Source organism: Colossoma macropomum, unplaced genomic scaffold (genome assembly GCF_904425465.1).
Source record: "Colossoma macropomum unplaced genomic scaffold, Colossoma_macropomum, whole genome shotgun sequence".
NCBI classification, from domain to species: domain Eukaryota; kingdom Metazoa; phylum Chordata; class Actinopteri; order Characiformes; family Serrasalmidae; genus Colossoma; species Colossoma macropomum.
In genome coordinates this window covers 31,504,112-31,517,606 of record NW_023494798.1, presented here as the reverse complement: position 1 = coordinate 31,517,606, position 13,495 = coordinate 31,504,112, and the positions used below count along the sequence as shown (strand labels likewise).

The 13,495-nt window shown below is 38.6% G+C and overlaps 1 protein-coding gene across 3 annotated transcripts; it reads left to right on the top strand.

The window, feature by feature from the left end:
* Positions 1 to 1,853: 1,853 nt before the first annotated feature.
* pcyt1ab (phosphate cytidylyltransferase 1, choline, alpha b) lies at positions 1,854 to 12,994 on the top strand. Of its 3 annotated transcripts, none has more exons than XM_036585001.1 (10): positions 1,854 to 2,101; positions 3,060 to 3,085; positions 3,908 to 4,014; positions 5,002 to 5,098; positions 5,230 to 5,346; positions 6,838 to 6,989; positions 7,156 to 7,234; positions 7,363 to 7,505; positions 8,095 to 8,283; positions 9,958 to 12,994. In XM_036585001.1, exons 3-10 carry the CDS (start codon positions 3,910 to 3,912, stop codon positions 10,153 to 10,155), a joined length of 1,080 nt encoding a protein of 359 aa, XP_036440894.1. In that variant the 5' UTR covers positions 1,854 to 2,101; positions 3,060 to 3,085; positions 3,908 to 3,909; the 3' UTR covers positions 10,156 to 12,994. The 3 variants fall into 3 exon arrangements, with proteins under 3 accessions (XP_036440894.1, XP_036440895.1, XP_036440893.1); XM_036585002.1 differs by having other exon boundaries at positions 3,060 to 3,126; XM_036585000.1 differs by lacking the exon at positions 3,060 to 3,085.
* Positions 12,995 to 13,495: the final 501 nt, after the last annotated feature.

Sequence of the window (13,495 nt, the reverse complement as noted above, 5' to 3'; positions counted from 1 at the left end):
GCTCCAGAGCAACTTACAATTTGATCAATTTTACACAGGTAAGCGAAGGTAGTGTTAGGAGTCTTGCCCAAGGACTCTTATAGGTATAGTGCAGGGTACTTACCCAGTCTACATTGTAGAAGGCAGAGGTGTTACCCACTACACTATACCAACCACAATCATACTAGATATTCTTGATTAACCCCACTTAATGTCAGTGTTTCCTGAGCACCAATATGAGGAGATTTATTCTGTTGATCAAGTCACATGGCTGAAAAGTGAGTTTTTATGTCTTGATCTTTCACATGAAAGGGGACTTCCACCGATTTTTCAATCTCTCTGAATAGTTAAGTCATTCAGAGTGGATTAATAGGAAATGGCTCACTGTAGAGAAACTCAGAGAGACTCTGATATATTTACAGTAATATTAATAAGAAACGGGTCACAAAGTCCACAACACATATATAACCATTTTATTTACTATCCAAAAACGGATTCAAAAACATTTTAAGCCAAAACTATCATAAGACAATGTCTCAGACATCAGGCAGCGTATTCATGACCATTTCATGTTAAAACTCTCTGTGAGGGAGCTTTTAGAGGTGGGTGTCTAGTTCCTATCACCACCATTGTGAACAATTCTGACTCTGTAGGTTTCTCTAGAACAGAGCATTTCACATCAAACTATTTTGAATGGCTTTGTTTACACCTCATAGAATTTTTTAAAATCGGTGGAGTTCCCCTTTAAGCTTTAAAATCACTGCATAATACAATTGTTGGGATGTAAACAAGTTCAGAGTGGTTTGATGTAAAATGGTTCATTGTACTGACGTACTGTGTGCTCCCCAGTTTATAGAGATGATATATAAAAGCTAAGGCGTGATGTCACAAAAACCAATGCATTTACATGTATTCTATTCAGCCTGTATCAATAGCATGTATCAATTTTAAAGGCACAGTAACAAAACAGCTTATTTAATATTACAGGATAAAAAAGGTTTAAAAATAGTGGTGTAAAAATTAATTATGTTTAGTTTATTGGTTCATAAAAGCACACAAATGTTAAAAGTGGACCTGGAATATAAACTGCAAGAAGAATGGAGGATATGGGCCCTTTAAGTAAGCTGTTTTTACTTCAGGCATCATTTCATTAAATCAGTAATGCTTTTCCTGGAGTCCTGCAGGGTTTCAGGGTCACTATATCAACACCCTGCATATAAAATACTGAGGAGGGGGCAGATTGATACTTAAGCATCCACACTTACAATCCTGCCATGACTGTTTTGTACATAAACTGACACAAAAGTTGCCATGAAAGTGAACTTGAGAGGAGAATAATGTAGTACATGAATAATGTAGGATATGGGTCCCTTTAAACAGTATTGGTATCCTAATGGTACAAAAGTAATTTCAGCAAGGTTGGTATCGGATCAAAAAGAAAACTAGTGGTATCATCCAACACAAAAATATGGGGCAAGTAGTGTCCACTAGCGGGTCATTTACAATTAATTTTATAACTGTACTAATAATAAAAATTACTATTAATATTTAATATATAGTTATATTATATATTTATATTTACATAATTATAATCTGCTATTATAAGATATAAGCATACATTTAATATATATGTAATTATATGAATAATAATATACAATGTAGTACAATTTTGTTTCAGCACACATTGTAGATGCTAACAATACGTCTTTCTTTTTTTGAACGAATGACACTTGGACGTAATAGTTTTAATATTTTGGCAACTTTATGTTTTATACCCGCGCCTGAGTTGGAATTAAACAAATAAATAACACCAAAAATCAGCACTTTTATCCCGTTAGCTTCTATGCTAACAAAGCTTCCTGTGACATCCGGTGTCGTCATTTCCCGCGGAGCTGTCAAAACAGTGGCGTTGAGTGTAGAAATGCTCCGCGTTGGGTTTTAAAACGGGACCAAACTGGATTTTTACCGACCAGAAAAATGTAGTTAGTGACTTTTCCACATCCTCGTTGCCTTTTTTAGTACGTGACATACACATACACGACATTTGGTCCACGTTTGTTTGCTGACCAGCTCCGCTGAAAGGCTTCTTCCTCCTCCTGCACTGCAGCGGCGGCTGAACGGGGTTCGTAACGGTTCGGTTTACTAGACAGACTTTAATAAACTAATAATGTTAGATATTTAGTTTTTCTACGAGGCTGAAGTCGGTTTCCTTTTCGCCAGCTTCTTGTTGGAAATTTTCCGTTCCACCTTAAATGGTGGAGCAGTTACAGGCGCCAGAATGTAACTGCTGCACTATTTAAGGTGGAACGGGAAAATCCGGGCAAGAAGCTGGCAAATAAGAAATAAGAGTTCAAGATGCAGCTCTTTACATCGATATAAAGCCAGCTGTTCCTTTAACGGCTGCTCACTAACAAGTTAGTTCACATAGCCTTGGACTAACTTGTGTCCCACAGTGAGAGTTCTCCCATAGTTGGAGAAACATTTCGTTTCTGTGGTGTCCCGGTTTGAGTTTAACCTGTGTCACGGCCTGTTTAGGGCGTTCATGGGGTTAAAAGTGTTGTAGGAGATAATAGAGGGATTCAAGGGGATGTTAAAGGGCAGTGAAACAGGATTCGTGTCCTGGCCCCAATGCTGCTCGTTGTGCCACGTCACAAACTGAAACCTCCGTGAAGGTTTCCAGTCATAAAGGTCGCTGGATTGTCTGCTGGCACGTCAGTGCAGCTGAACTGGATTAGTGGCACAACCCTGAGGTTCAAACCACACCAATGAAAATCAGACAGTAGTAAATGTCTGCGAGTAGTAGTGTGATGTCTGATGTAATCTTTTGTTTCAGATTGAGTGAGAGGAGGCATAACGTTTAAAGGGCCAATGCCTTACATTTTTCTTGTGTTTTCTCTTTTTATTATGTTTTTTTTTAAAACCTGAGCTCCACTAATGACATTTGTGTGGTTGAATATACCAAAACCTGGCCCTCTCTATCCCTTAGGAATATACAGGGCGTTTTCGTTACTGTACCTTTAAGGCAGATGTATATAAATGAGCTTTGTCCTGATTGGCTGCCCTGTATATTTTGCCTCCAGGCTGAAACATTCTTTATAACCTTAAGGTGAGTGGGCGGGGCTAACCTACTGTCGGCTGAATAGGCAGGTAATGTAAATGTGTTGGTTTTCTTGACCTCACAAAAACTGTGAATTACATTACATTACAGGGGAGTTCCACCATTCTTGTAAAATTTCTGCACAGTTCAGACATTGACATGTATACAGAGTCATTCAGAGTGGTTTGAAATGGTTCATTGTAGAGAATTTTACAGACTTCTTTACAGTGGTGGTGATGGGAACCAGTGGTCGCGATGTCTTCAACACAAATAGAACCATTGTATTTACTATTTACTACTTACCAAAACCACTAGTGAGGCTACACGTGTCTTCTGATGTGTAATGATGATAGAAAATAGTGGTAAATCTGAAAAACATATGCTTTCATTGGAGACTACTCTGCCTTACAATGCTCTGTATGTACCTCTCTGCCATACATGGATTTTTAAAAATCCACTTTTAGGCCAAAAACACTGAGTAAATCTATCGTAAAACAATGTCTCAAACATCAGGCAGTGTATCAGGTCTGGTTCCTATCACCACCTCTGTGAACAACGGGCGCATGTCGCATCAGACCACTCTGAATGACTTTATTCACATCTTAAAATTAGTCTCATTTCAAAAAAGCAAGAAAAATGTAGTTTTACATGATATCAGCCCTTCAGGCGTCAGAGACTGCTCTGTCACCTTCACTTATTACTACTAGAAACGGCATATACTAAAGCTCATTATACCAAACCCTGTCTGCAGTGAGACACCCCATGCTGTCTTTAATGAGAGCTCTCTCTAGTGGTGAACTGCAGTGACTCAGAAATGTCTTCCACATTCAGGCATGGAGGCGCACAGTTCAGGGCTGAGCAGGAAAAGGAGAAGAGAGGGATCCAACGGAGAAGCAGGGGATGAAGGACGGGGTGGAAAAATCCCACGAAGGACTTCAGTGAGTGAAGTGTTCAGTTCTGCCTGTAAAACAAGTCTGTAATGTGGCTGCAAGTAAGACCGAGTCTGATAGTCTGATTACCATTCAAAAATCATTGTTATCAATGTAAAACCAATTTTGTTGCAGATAGATGTTTAAAATGATTCTAATCTGGGAGTCCTATCTAACTTCAAATGGTTAAAATAATTAGGAATGATGAGTTGAGCTGTAGACGGTCCTAAAATATACAGTCAGTAATTGATAATGGCAAGGATATCCACTTTAATAATACCAGTCACTGGAAAAAAATGGTATCTTGTCAAGTTAAATGATCGTAAATCTGGTCAGTACATATAATATTTCTTCTTTTGAGATTGTTGTAAGCTTATTTTAAGATTATTTAACTTATTTCCAAACTTTTTTAACTTGTTTTAGATAGATAGAGAGATGGACAGATGGATACTTCATTGATACTTCATTGATCCCAAAGGAAATTTAGCCTTAGTTTTAAGTGGTTGTATTAAATAGATTTATCTCACTGTATTGGCAGATAATTTTGCTTGTTTTAAGAAATGTGCTTGAAACCAGCTAAATTATCTGCTAATATGAGATAATGAGATACTTTTTGTTGAATTAATTAAAACAGGTAAAAATGTCTAAAAATAAGCTAGATAATCATATAATAAGAGCACAACCTTCTCAAAACAAGAAATATTAGATAGATCGACAAGAATTAAGGTAATTTAACTTGACAAGGTACTATTTTTTGCAGTGTTAATACCGAGATTGCCATTTATTTCGAAAGTGCTTATTCAATCTCAAGGCAGATAACCAATACATTGTAAATAGGTAATTGGTAATTGGTTGTTGATCATTTGATAATTGCTTATTTTTACCAGATGCTTGACATGTTGAATTAAACACCCAAAAATACCTTTTGGTGCCTAGTTAATTATATAAATCTGCATTGTATGCAAGTTTTTATTATGCGTTTGAATTGTGTTCCAGGGCCTGACCGACCCTGCGCCCTTCGCTGATCAGTTGGAGATTGTGAAGGCTCCTTACACTCGAGTGAATTTAGAAGAAGCCCGTCGTGGCACACCAGGTAGATGCTACTGAATTTTTTGCTTTTTTTAATCAGTAAGAAAGCAGCCAGTGATCTAAATACAAGTAAAGGAAACATCTGGTGAACTAGTCATTTTCATCTTTCTTTCTGTTTCTGTCTGTTTCTTGTAGAGAATCGTCCAGTGCGTGTGTATGCTGATGGGATTTTTGACATGTTTCACTCTGGACACGCCCGCGCTCTGATGCAGGCTAAGCGTCTTTTTCCCAACACCCATCTCATTGTAGGCGGTAAGACTAGCTTTCTCTCACGCAAGTAATTGCAGGTTGCATGCTGCACATCATCTAATTCCATGCAACTTGACAGTTACACAAAGCAACTGTGTTTTGTTTTGGGATTTTTTTTTACAGTTTTCTCCCCAGTTTTGTCATGTTAAATTCCACCCACTAGTTAGGACTCTCCACGTCACACAATACCACCAGCACTGGGAGGGTGAAGGCAAACATAAGCTTCCTCTAAGACCTGTGAAGCAAGCAAGCAAAGTTTATTTATATAGCGCTTTTTACAACAGGTGTTGTCACAAAGCAGCTTTACAGAAAGAAAAAAACAAAAAACAAAATAACCACATCTTTTTGAACTGCAACTAACACAGCATCATTGGACAGCTGAACACCCTCGGAGGAGAGCACTAACCACCAGTTCTGTTATGTCAGCTAACACATGCCTCTGCTGGCTAGCATTGCACCAGTGATGGTGGGAGAAGCAGGGCCATCTCACCGGAGACAGCGAGCCCATATTTGGCTCTCTTGGACTCCCAGCCACGGATGGCTGTAGCATCACTGGGGATCAAACTTGCGACCCCCTGATGATGGGCCAACGCTTAGGCGTTTTTTTGATTTGATTATAACAATTTATAATGATTATATATTTTTATTATATTTTTATTTATCACATTGTTCTGGCAAAATAAATTGATCTGCGATTGGTCGGTGTATACTTGCATTGTTGTATTATTGTCATATCAGGTAAGGGGAAAATTATAACCTAGCTTACATAGATTATGATACAGCATGCTAACAAATTATAACAAACAATGGCACAAGCAGCTGTTTAAACAGCTGCCTTGTTAACTTTACCTGGCCAGCTGACTGGCTAATTAAGCTAACTGGCAGCAGATTTTTACCAGCAATTAGGTTTTTTCCATCCCAAATGAAAATATTCACAGTAGAACCGTAGAGGTCGGTGGAGAGCTGATGATCCATGATTTTAATCCTGTATGAATCTTTTTAAAGACTGAATGTAGCTAAATTAGTTTTACTAGAGGAGGTTGTGTTATTTGAAGTGATGAAACTGGTGATTTTAATCTGATAGTAGTAATTGTGAAGTGATGTTAATCCAGTGTGTGAATCTGCAGCGTATTTAGTTTCTACAGTCTGAAAGAAATAATTGTGGAGTGAATAATCTTAACCTGGAGTTCCCTCAGTAATAGGAGTACAAACCTGCCTTTAGACGCGGCTGTGCGGTGTGTTGTTAATGTTTTTGGGTGCATCTTGTGCTGTAACGCAGACATGAACATCCATGCTATGACCTTTCAATCCAGGCTGTCTGTGGGAATTTGGGGGAATTGGACAGACACTTTATCTAGAACTAATCAGCCAATCAAATCCCAACAAAAACATTACACACCTCCTCTGGTAAAACTAATCCATCTCTAATAGTGCTTTACTTAACAATAACATTTATTACAGAAATTCATTCATTTCGCTTTCTGTTCTTTACAGTATGCAGCGATGCTTTGACACACAAACTCAAGGGCTTCACTGTTATGAATGAGGACGAGCGCTACGATGCAGTGAGCCACTGTCGCTACGTGGACGAGGTGGTCAGGGACGCGCCGTGGACGCTAACTCCAGAATTTCTGGCTGAGCACAGAGTGAGTGTTAAGTTGTTCGGTAGAGTGGATCACAAGTTATTCTTTAATATTTTGTATTTCTGTGGTCCTGCAAAGCATAGTGCACAAGTACATTGTACCTGTCCACACACTACTATACCAGAATTACATGGATAAACACTACAGATCGATCCTTCTGTCCATGCAGATTGACTTTGTCGCCCATGACGATATTCCCTACGTTTCTGCTGGGAGTGATGATGTTTACAAGCACATAAAGGAGGCAGGTAGGTAGCAAACTAAGAATTTATAGAAATTCTACAGAGTGTACTTTGTAAATGCTGCATAACTGAGTGCTGTTAAGGTTCTTCACTTGTCGTCTTTATGACTGAGGCCTGGCTGTTTTTTTTTCAAGGCATGTTTGCACCAACGCAACGAACAGAGGGCATCTCCACATCAGACATAATCACCCGCATCGTCCGGGACTACGACGTTTATGTGCGACGCAACCTGCAGAGAGGCTACACTGCCAAGGAGCTAAACGTCAGCTTCATCAACGTAAGTTCAGCAGCACCATAGAAAGAAAACCAACATAGTTATCACTGTCAAAAGTAATGTTATATCTCAGAAAGGTTAACTTTATAGAGGGAAACAAGTCTCTTAAAGTCTCTTAAAGTGCTCACATCATAAATAACCAATTCTTTTTATTATAAAAGAATTTGATGTAGTATGTAAACATTGTCAAAGTTCCCAAACGTGGAAACTAAGCTACAAAAAAGTTTTGTATTTATTGTTTTTATGATGTCTAGAAAAACCAACACATTTGCCTGCAGCAGTTATCCCTGCCCATTCACGCTAAAGTTAAAGAGTGTTTCAGCTCGGATTGTTTTCTGAATGAGGCACAATACAGAGCAGCCGATTAGAACAGAGATTATTTGCATAAATCACTCTGAAAGGTACAAAAACAAAACAGTCTGTGTAATTCTAATGGATCAAGAGTTAATGAATGAAAATGAATTCAAACTGTGGTGATATATAAACTCACACATAATATATCTAACCTCGGTGTGCTCAGAGGAGGAACACGAAGGTAATAGTTTGAGGTCTGGGGAGAATTAAAGGGATGGAAATGCTGTGATGTTTGCAGGAGAAGAAGTACCACCTGCAGGAGCGTGTGGATAAGGTGAAGCAGAAGGTGCGCGACGTGGAAGAGAAGAGTAAGGAGTTTGTGCAGAAGGTTGAAGAGAAGAGCATCGACCTCATTCAGAAGTGGGAAGAGAAATCCAGAGAGTTTATCGGCAACTTCCTGCAGATGTTTGGACCAGACGGGGCACTGGTGAGGCAGATGGCTTATGGGATGGATGGAATGGGGGTGACATGGTGGGAGGTTTGCGATCCTGTTCACGGCTTTACATTGATTTGCATTCTATGATGCTTGTTTATTTTCAGTAAATGTGCTACTGTTTTAGAGTGATGATGTTTAGATGATGTACTTATACCCATTTTCTTGTTTTGGCTGATTGACTTCATTGAGGGTACGGGTAAAATTGTATAAATCAGATTTTTTAACAAACCTTTTCTTGAAAACAGCTACAGAAGGAGTACCCAATCATGGTCCTGGAGATCTACCACCCTGCACAGTTTAGCCCTATTCCTGATCAAACACACCTGATCCAGGTAATGAAGGCCTTCAGGGACATTTGAGTATTAGAGCCAGGTGTGTTGGATCTAAACTCTCCAGGGTGGTAGATCTCCAGAACCAGAACTAGGCACCCCTGAACTACAATATGCAAAAAAAGAAAGCCCCAGCTAAAATGATGTTTTGTTGTTTTTCTAAGTAAATACAAGTTAACACATCCACCACAGAGAACACACTTGAATATGACAGTTTTGTGCACATTTTAGTTTAACATATTGGGGAAAAAAAGGTCCCACTTTATATTAAGTGTTTCTAATAACTGTGTAGTTACACATGAATAACATATGCAAGAACACCGTAACTACTGATGATTTAGTTAATGTTACAGATGGATTACAGAAGTACAGCCTATGTAATACGTGTCTCAACTTCAGTTTTGCCTCATGTAATTACACAAGTGTATCTTCTACACAGGAACTTTCCTGTAGTGCAGTGTCAGTTACACTTTAAAATAAGTGGACAGTTCCTGTGTCGTTTTTATGTAGGCACTGTGTAATAATAAAAAATGGCAATATAGAAATTGCTTTGGGGTAATGCAACACATTTAATTAATGCCATGGAAGTTTAAGATAAGAGATCTGTTGTACTGTCACATATACATACAGAATGGTTTACAGTTTAAACTGGTTACAGTGTCACACAAATGGCAACATAAATATTAGGAAAGCTGGCAGATACAGTGTTAGTAATGTCTTAATGTAAGTTATTACATCCTTCCTTTTACTGCTGAAAAAAACAACTTCTGAAAAAAAACTGCTGTTTCAGTCTGATTACAAATGTAATTACATTTATTTTATTAGCCTTGTGTAATTACATGAGAGAGAATAGGCTGTTACGGTACACTTGTGTAATTACATGAGGCAAAACTGCAGTTGATACACGTGTAATTACATACGGTGTACTTCTGTAATCAGTCTGTAACAGTGACTAAATCATTAGCAGTTACATTGTTGTTGCTTATGTTGTTCACATGTAACTATACAGTTATTAGAGACGCTTAACATAAAGTGGGACCGAAAAAAATTAAACATAAAGTCTAAAATGTGCCGTAACTTTTACACAGGCCACATTTTATATTTGACCTTTTTTTCCAATGTTAAATTCAGCAGATAAACAGTAACTGTGCATTAAACTGTGCTGAAGTGTGTTTTCTGTAGAGGATGTGTTCACTTCAACAAAAATCAACAAAAATACGTAATTTGACTGGAGGCCCCTTCATATGACTGTATATTTAACGCAGTGGATTCAGTTATAATTGTCACCTTTTCCTAAATTTTCTCACATTTCTGTTCCGTCGCATGTGTTTTCCAGAAGCACATGTTGAAGGAAGGTAAAGGGCGGATGCTGCAGGCGATCAGCCCCCGACACAGCCCCAGCAGCAGCCCGGCGCGGGACGAGCGCTCTCCTTCACCCACCTTCCGTCTTCCTTTCTTCACCAAAACCTCTCCCTCCAGCTCTCCTCCTCACTACAGCGATGCACACAGCATCAGCGAGGACGAGGAGGACTAGAGGACATCTCATCTTCATCATCACCTTCTGTTTATTCCTCCCTTATGATTGTATTATTATTACGGTATTCACTAGAAATCAGGTGCCTACACACATCTGTTTGCCACTTCAGTAAAAGGTTTCTTCTCTTGCTTTCTCTCTTTGTTTAAAGCAACAGCCCAGCGTTTTGTAGCCCAATCTCTGTCCGGTGCATCAGCAGCGATTACCATGGACAGTAATTTGCCCGTATTTAGCAAAGAGCGCCAGCCCATTGCCTTCTATTCTAATTGTGTTTTGAGTCAGTGGATTGTCTGTTAATACAGGGAAATGCAATATTATTGTCTGAGGCAATTGGCTACTCTGCTATAGATTCATAAGATAGAGATTAAGTGCAAAATGCTGGAGTATTCCTTTAACCTCCGACCAACAGTGTTCAACTTTGAAAGAAGTCCTAACCTGTAATACACAATCATAATGACTAAATTAGCCTAGAAGTTTAGTGAGGAGTTTAAATTTTGGCATATCCAACACTCTGTTTCGTCTCTCCTCCGCTGTTAACCACTATATGAAGGGCAAATCTATAGTTAATTTTTTTCCCCCAAAAAAAGTATTTATCACAAAGCCTCTTCAATGTTTGTTTAATTATGTATTTTTTAAAAGCACATACATGTTTGATTTGTGCATTAAATCTAGTATATACTACTATTAAACCGTTAAACCCAGTATGATCCATACAGTGCAGTGCACAGACTATGCAGCCATCAGACTGACCCATCCATGCACTAGTGCTGAATGATGAATCTTTTTCATATATAAATTGCAATTTGAAAGGGTGCAATTTCCAAAGCTGCAGAGCTGCAACGTTAATTACATCCCACATTATTTAACACTGTCTTAACAACTTGTTAAAGCTGCACTATGTAAGATTTTTTTAATTCAAATTGAAAGAAGCAACTTTGCTGAGTCAGGAGAATAAAAACAGGCAGAAGTATGGTGAGTTCGCTCTGTGAAGCCTGAAATAATCACGTAAACATCAGAGGCATCAAGTTTTTCACGCCACCTCATACGTCTTTACGTATTAACGTCACAGACTCAAAAAGAAGGTCCGGGTCAATGTTTTGGTCTCAAATGCAAAATCAGCATTATACTGATGAAGATATGATGACGATAGTAGATAATTCACGTGTGCAACCATCAGATTTATCTGCTCAGGGAAGGGGTTCGAAGCCCAACCCATGTTACAGAAAGTTCTTATATGCAGTTACACATTTCCACCAGAGAGGTCTCCAAATCCCCAAAACTTATATAGTGCAGCTTTACGTTTAAATGGATGAATTTAACCTAATGATACAGACCTGAATTGACAGTCTTGCACACTACATTTAGCATTCAAGCCTGAGAAATGGATGTAATGGTTTTGTTGAGAAAAAAAGCTTAATTTCTCGAAAATAAACATTTAAATTGCAGCATTGGTCACAAAAATCCCCCCAAATCGTTCAGTCCGACCATGCGCCTCTTACAGAGGAGTTCTTTAGTAGCAACTCTTTCTAGGTTGGACAAGCTTAAAGCAGAAATAACAACCTGGCAACAGTTGCTACAAAAGAATGCATCTGTGGGCGGAGCATTGATCGATTGACGTTTTCGTTTTTGGGTCATTTGCTGAGACACATCCCATTTAAAGCAAAGGGAGAGTTATGCATATTAGCACCCAGTAAAAAAACAATCCTCATCTGCCCCCAATGTCTGTCCATTGTCTGGATCTTTTCATACTTGAACAGAAGCCTAATTTTCAGACGGATTCCAGGGAGGTGGCGGGGGGGGCGCTGGGTTCGGTTAACACCCCCCCAGCCCACCACTTCTTTTCCAGCCAGTTTAGACTACAGGAATGTTCCACTCACTTCAACCCAAACTTTACACTGCAAAGCACTGGAAATATGCCATACTGAAAAGCTGAAGATTAACATTCTTCTCTTAAAAAAAAAAAGGTCATGCTAATCATTCCACTGTGAGGGCGAAAGCCATAACGTCTGTCTTTCTTATCCCTGCACTGTCGAATATGTGTTTTGTTTTTTTTTTCTCGTTTGTTTGTTTTTTAGTTGTTTGAACAGGGTCAGATTGCTGTTTTTAAGTATCTTGTCATAGCTGTTTTATTATCCAGTCCTGTTCAGTTAACAATCAGTGTCTCTCCTTTAATTTCTCACACAATAAAAGTAAGTTTTACATTCTCTTTTTTTGAGATTGTACATTTGTGTGACTGAGTCTTCTTAGTCTTATTAGTGGCATCCCACCCACTTTAATACAACACAGTGTTAGAGGCACATTTTGTGGTCTGGATGTGTGAGGGATGCTGTTTTTTTTTTGTTTTTTTTTTGGCACCCCTAAACCCAGTGGCGCTGGTCCCGGCCTTTTTGGAAAGGATTTGCCCCACGAATGTTTACATTACTTGTGCTTAGCAAGAGACGGTGTTAAAACAATGGGCTGTGGCAACCTGTATGAGTTTTCAGACAGTGCTAGTTCTGTATAAATGTAATGAATGCTCTTACAAGGACCTGAGAAAAAACAACAGTGTGCTTGAATGTGTCTACCAGCAAGAACACAATCAAGGCCTCGAGTAGAGTTCTTTGTCATTGTCATTGTTGTAATGAAGCCTTATGCCATGCCTGTACAGGCCACAATGGGTGCACTCATTAACCCTGTCCTTTATTCCATCTGTCTATCAGCATAGCTTGTTACTGCCAGCTTAAAAGTACAGTAATGAACCTGTTAATGTTCGTATTGGCTGTGTAGCACCAAGTACTGTACAAACGAAAGCCGAGTTTAAAGCATGTGAAAGTAAAGTAAGCGAGACTCACACAAAGCAGATCTGCGTTTACTTCTTTATAGAAGGCAAAAGAAATGCATTACTGTATGGTCAATGTGCTAAAATATTCAGAACCATTGGAGAGATTGACAGCCCGTCTACAGAATCTGGAACTAAAGTAAATTAAATGGTGTTCTTTATCAGTAAAAAAAAACAAGACAACAGTCAGTTGTTTTAGAAAACTGTTAAAAGTAATATAAAAATAACAAAGCAGAAAATATACAAATATAAATAAGACGCTATTTTTCACCTTAAACCAGGTTTAGTCGGCTAACCTTAATCTGATGACTGATGCGCTACAGCTCAAGTAAGTTGTTCTGTAAAATTTCTATTCAATATTGAAACAAAATAGTCACGTGCAAAAGGTTGATGTGTTTTTTTTTAAGTGAAAATAGGTTTGGAGAACACTTCTGCACACTTTATTATGACCACCTCCTTGTTTCTACACTCATTGTCCATTTTATCAGCTCCGCTTACTATATAGGGTCACTTTGTAGTTCT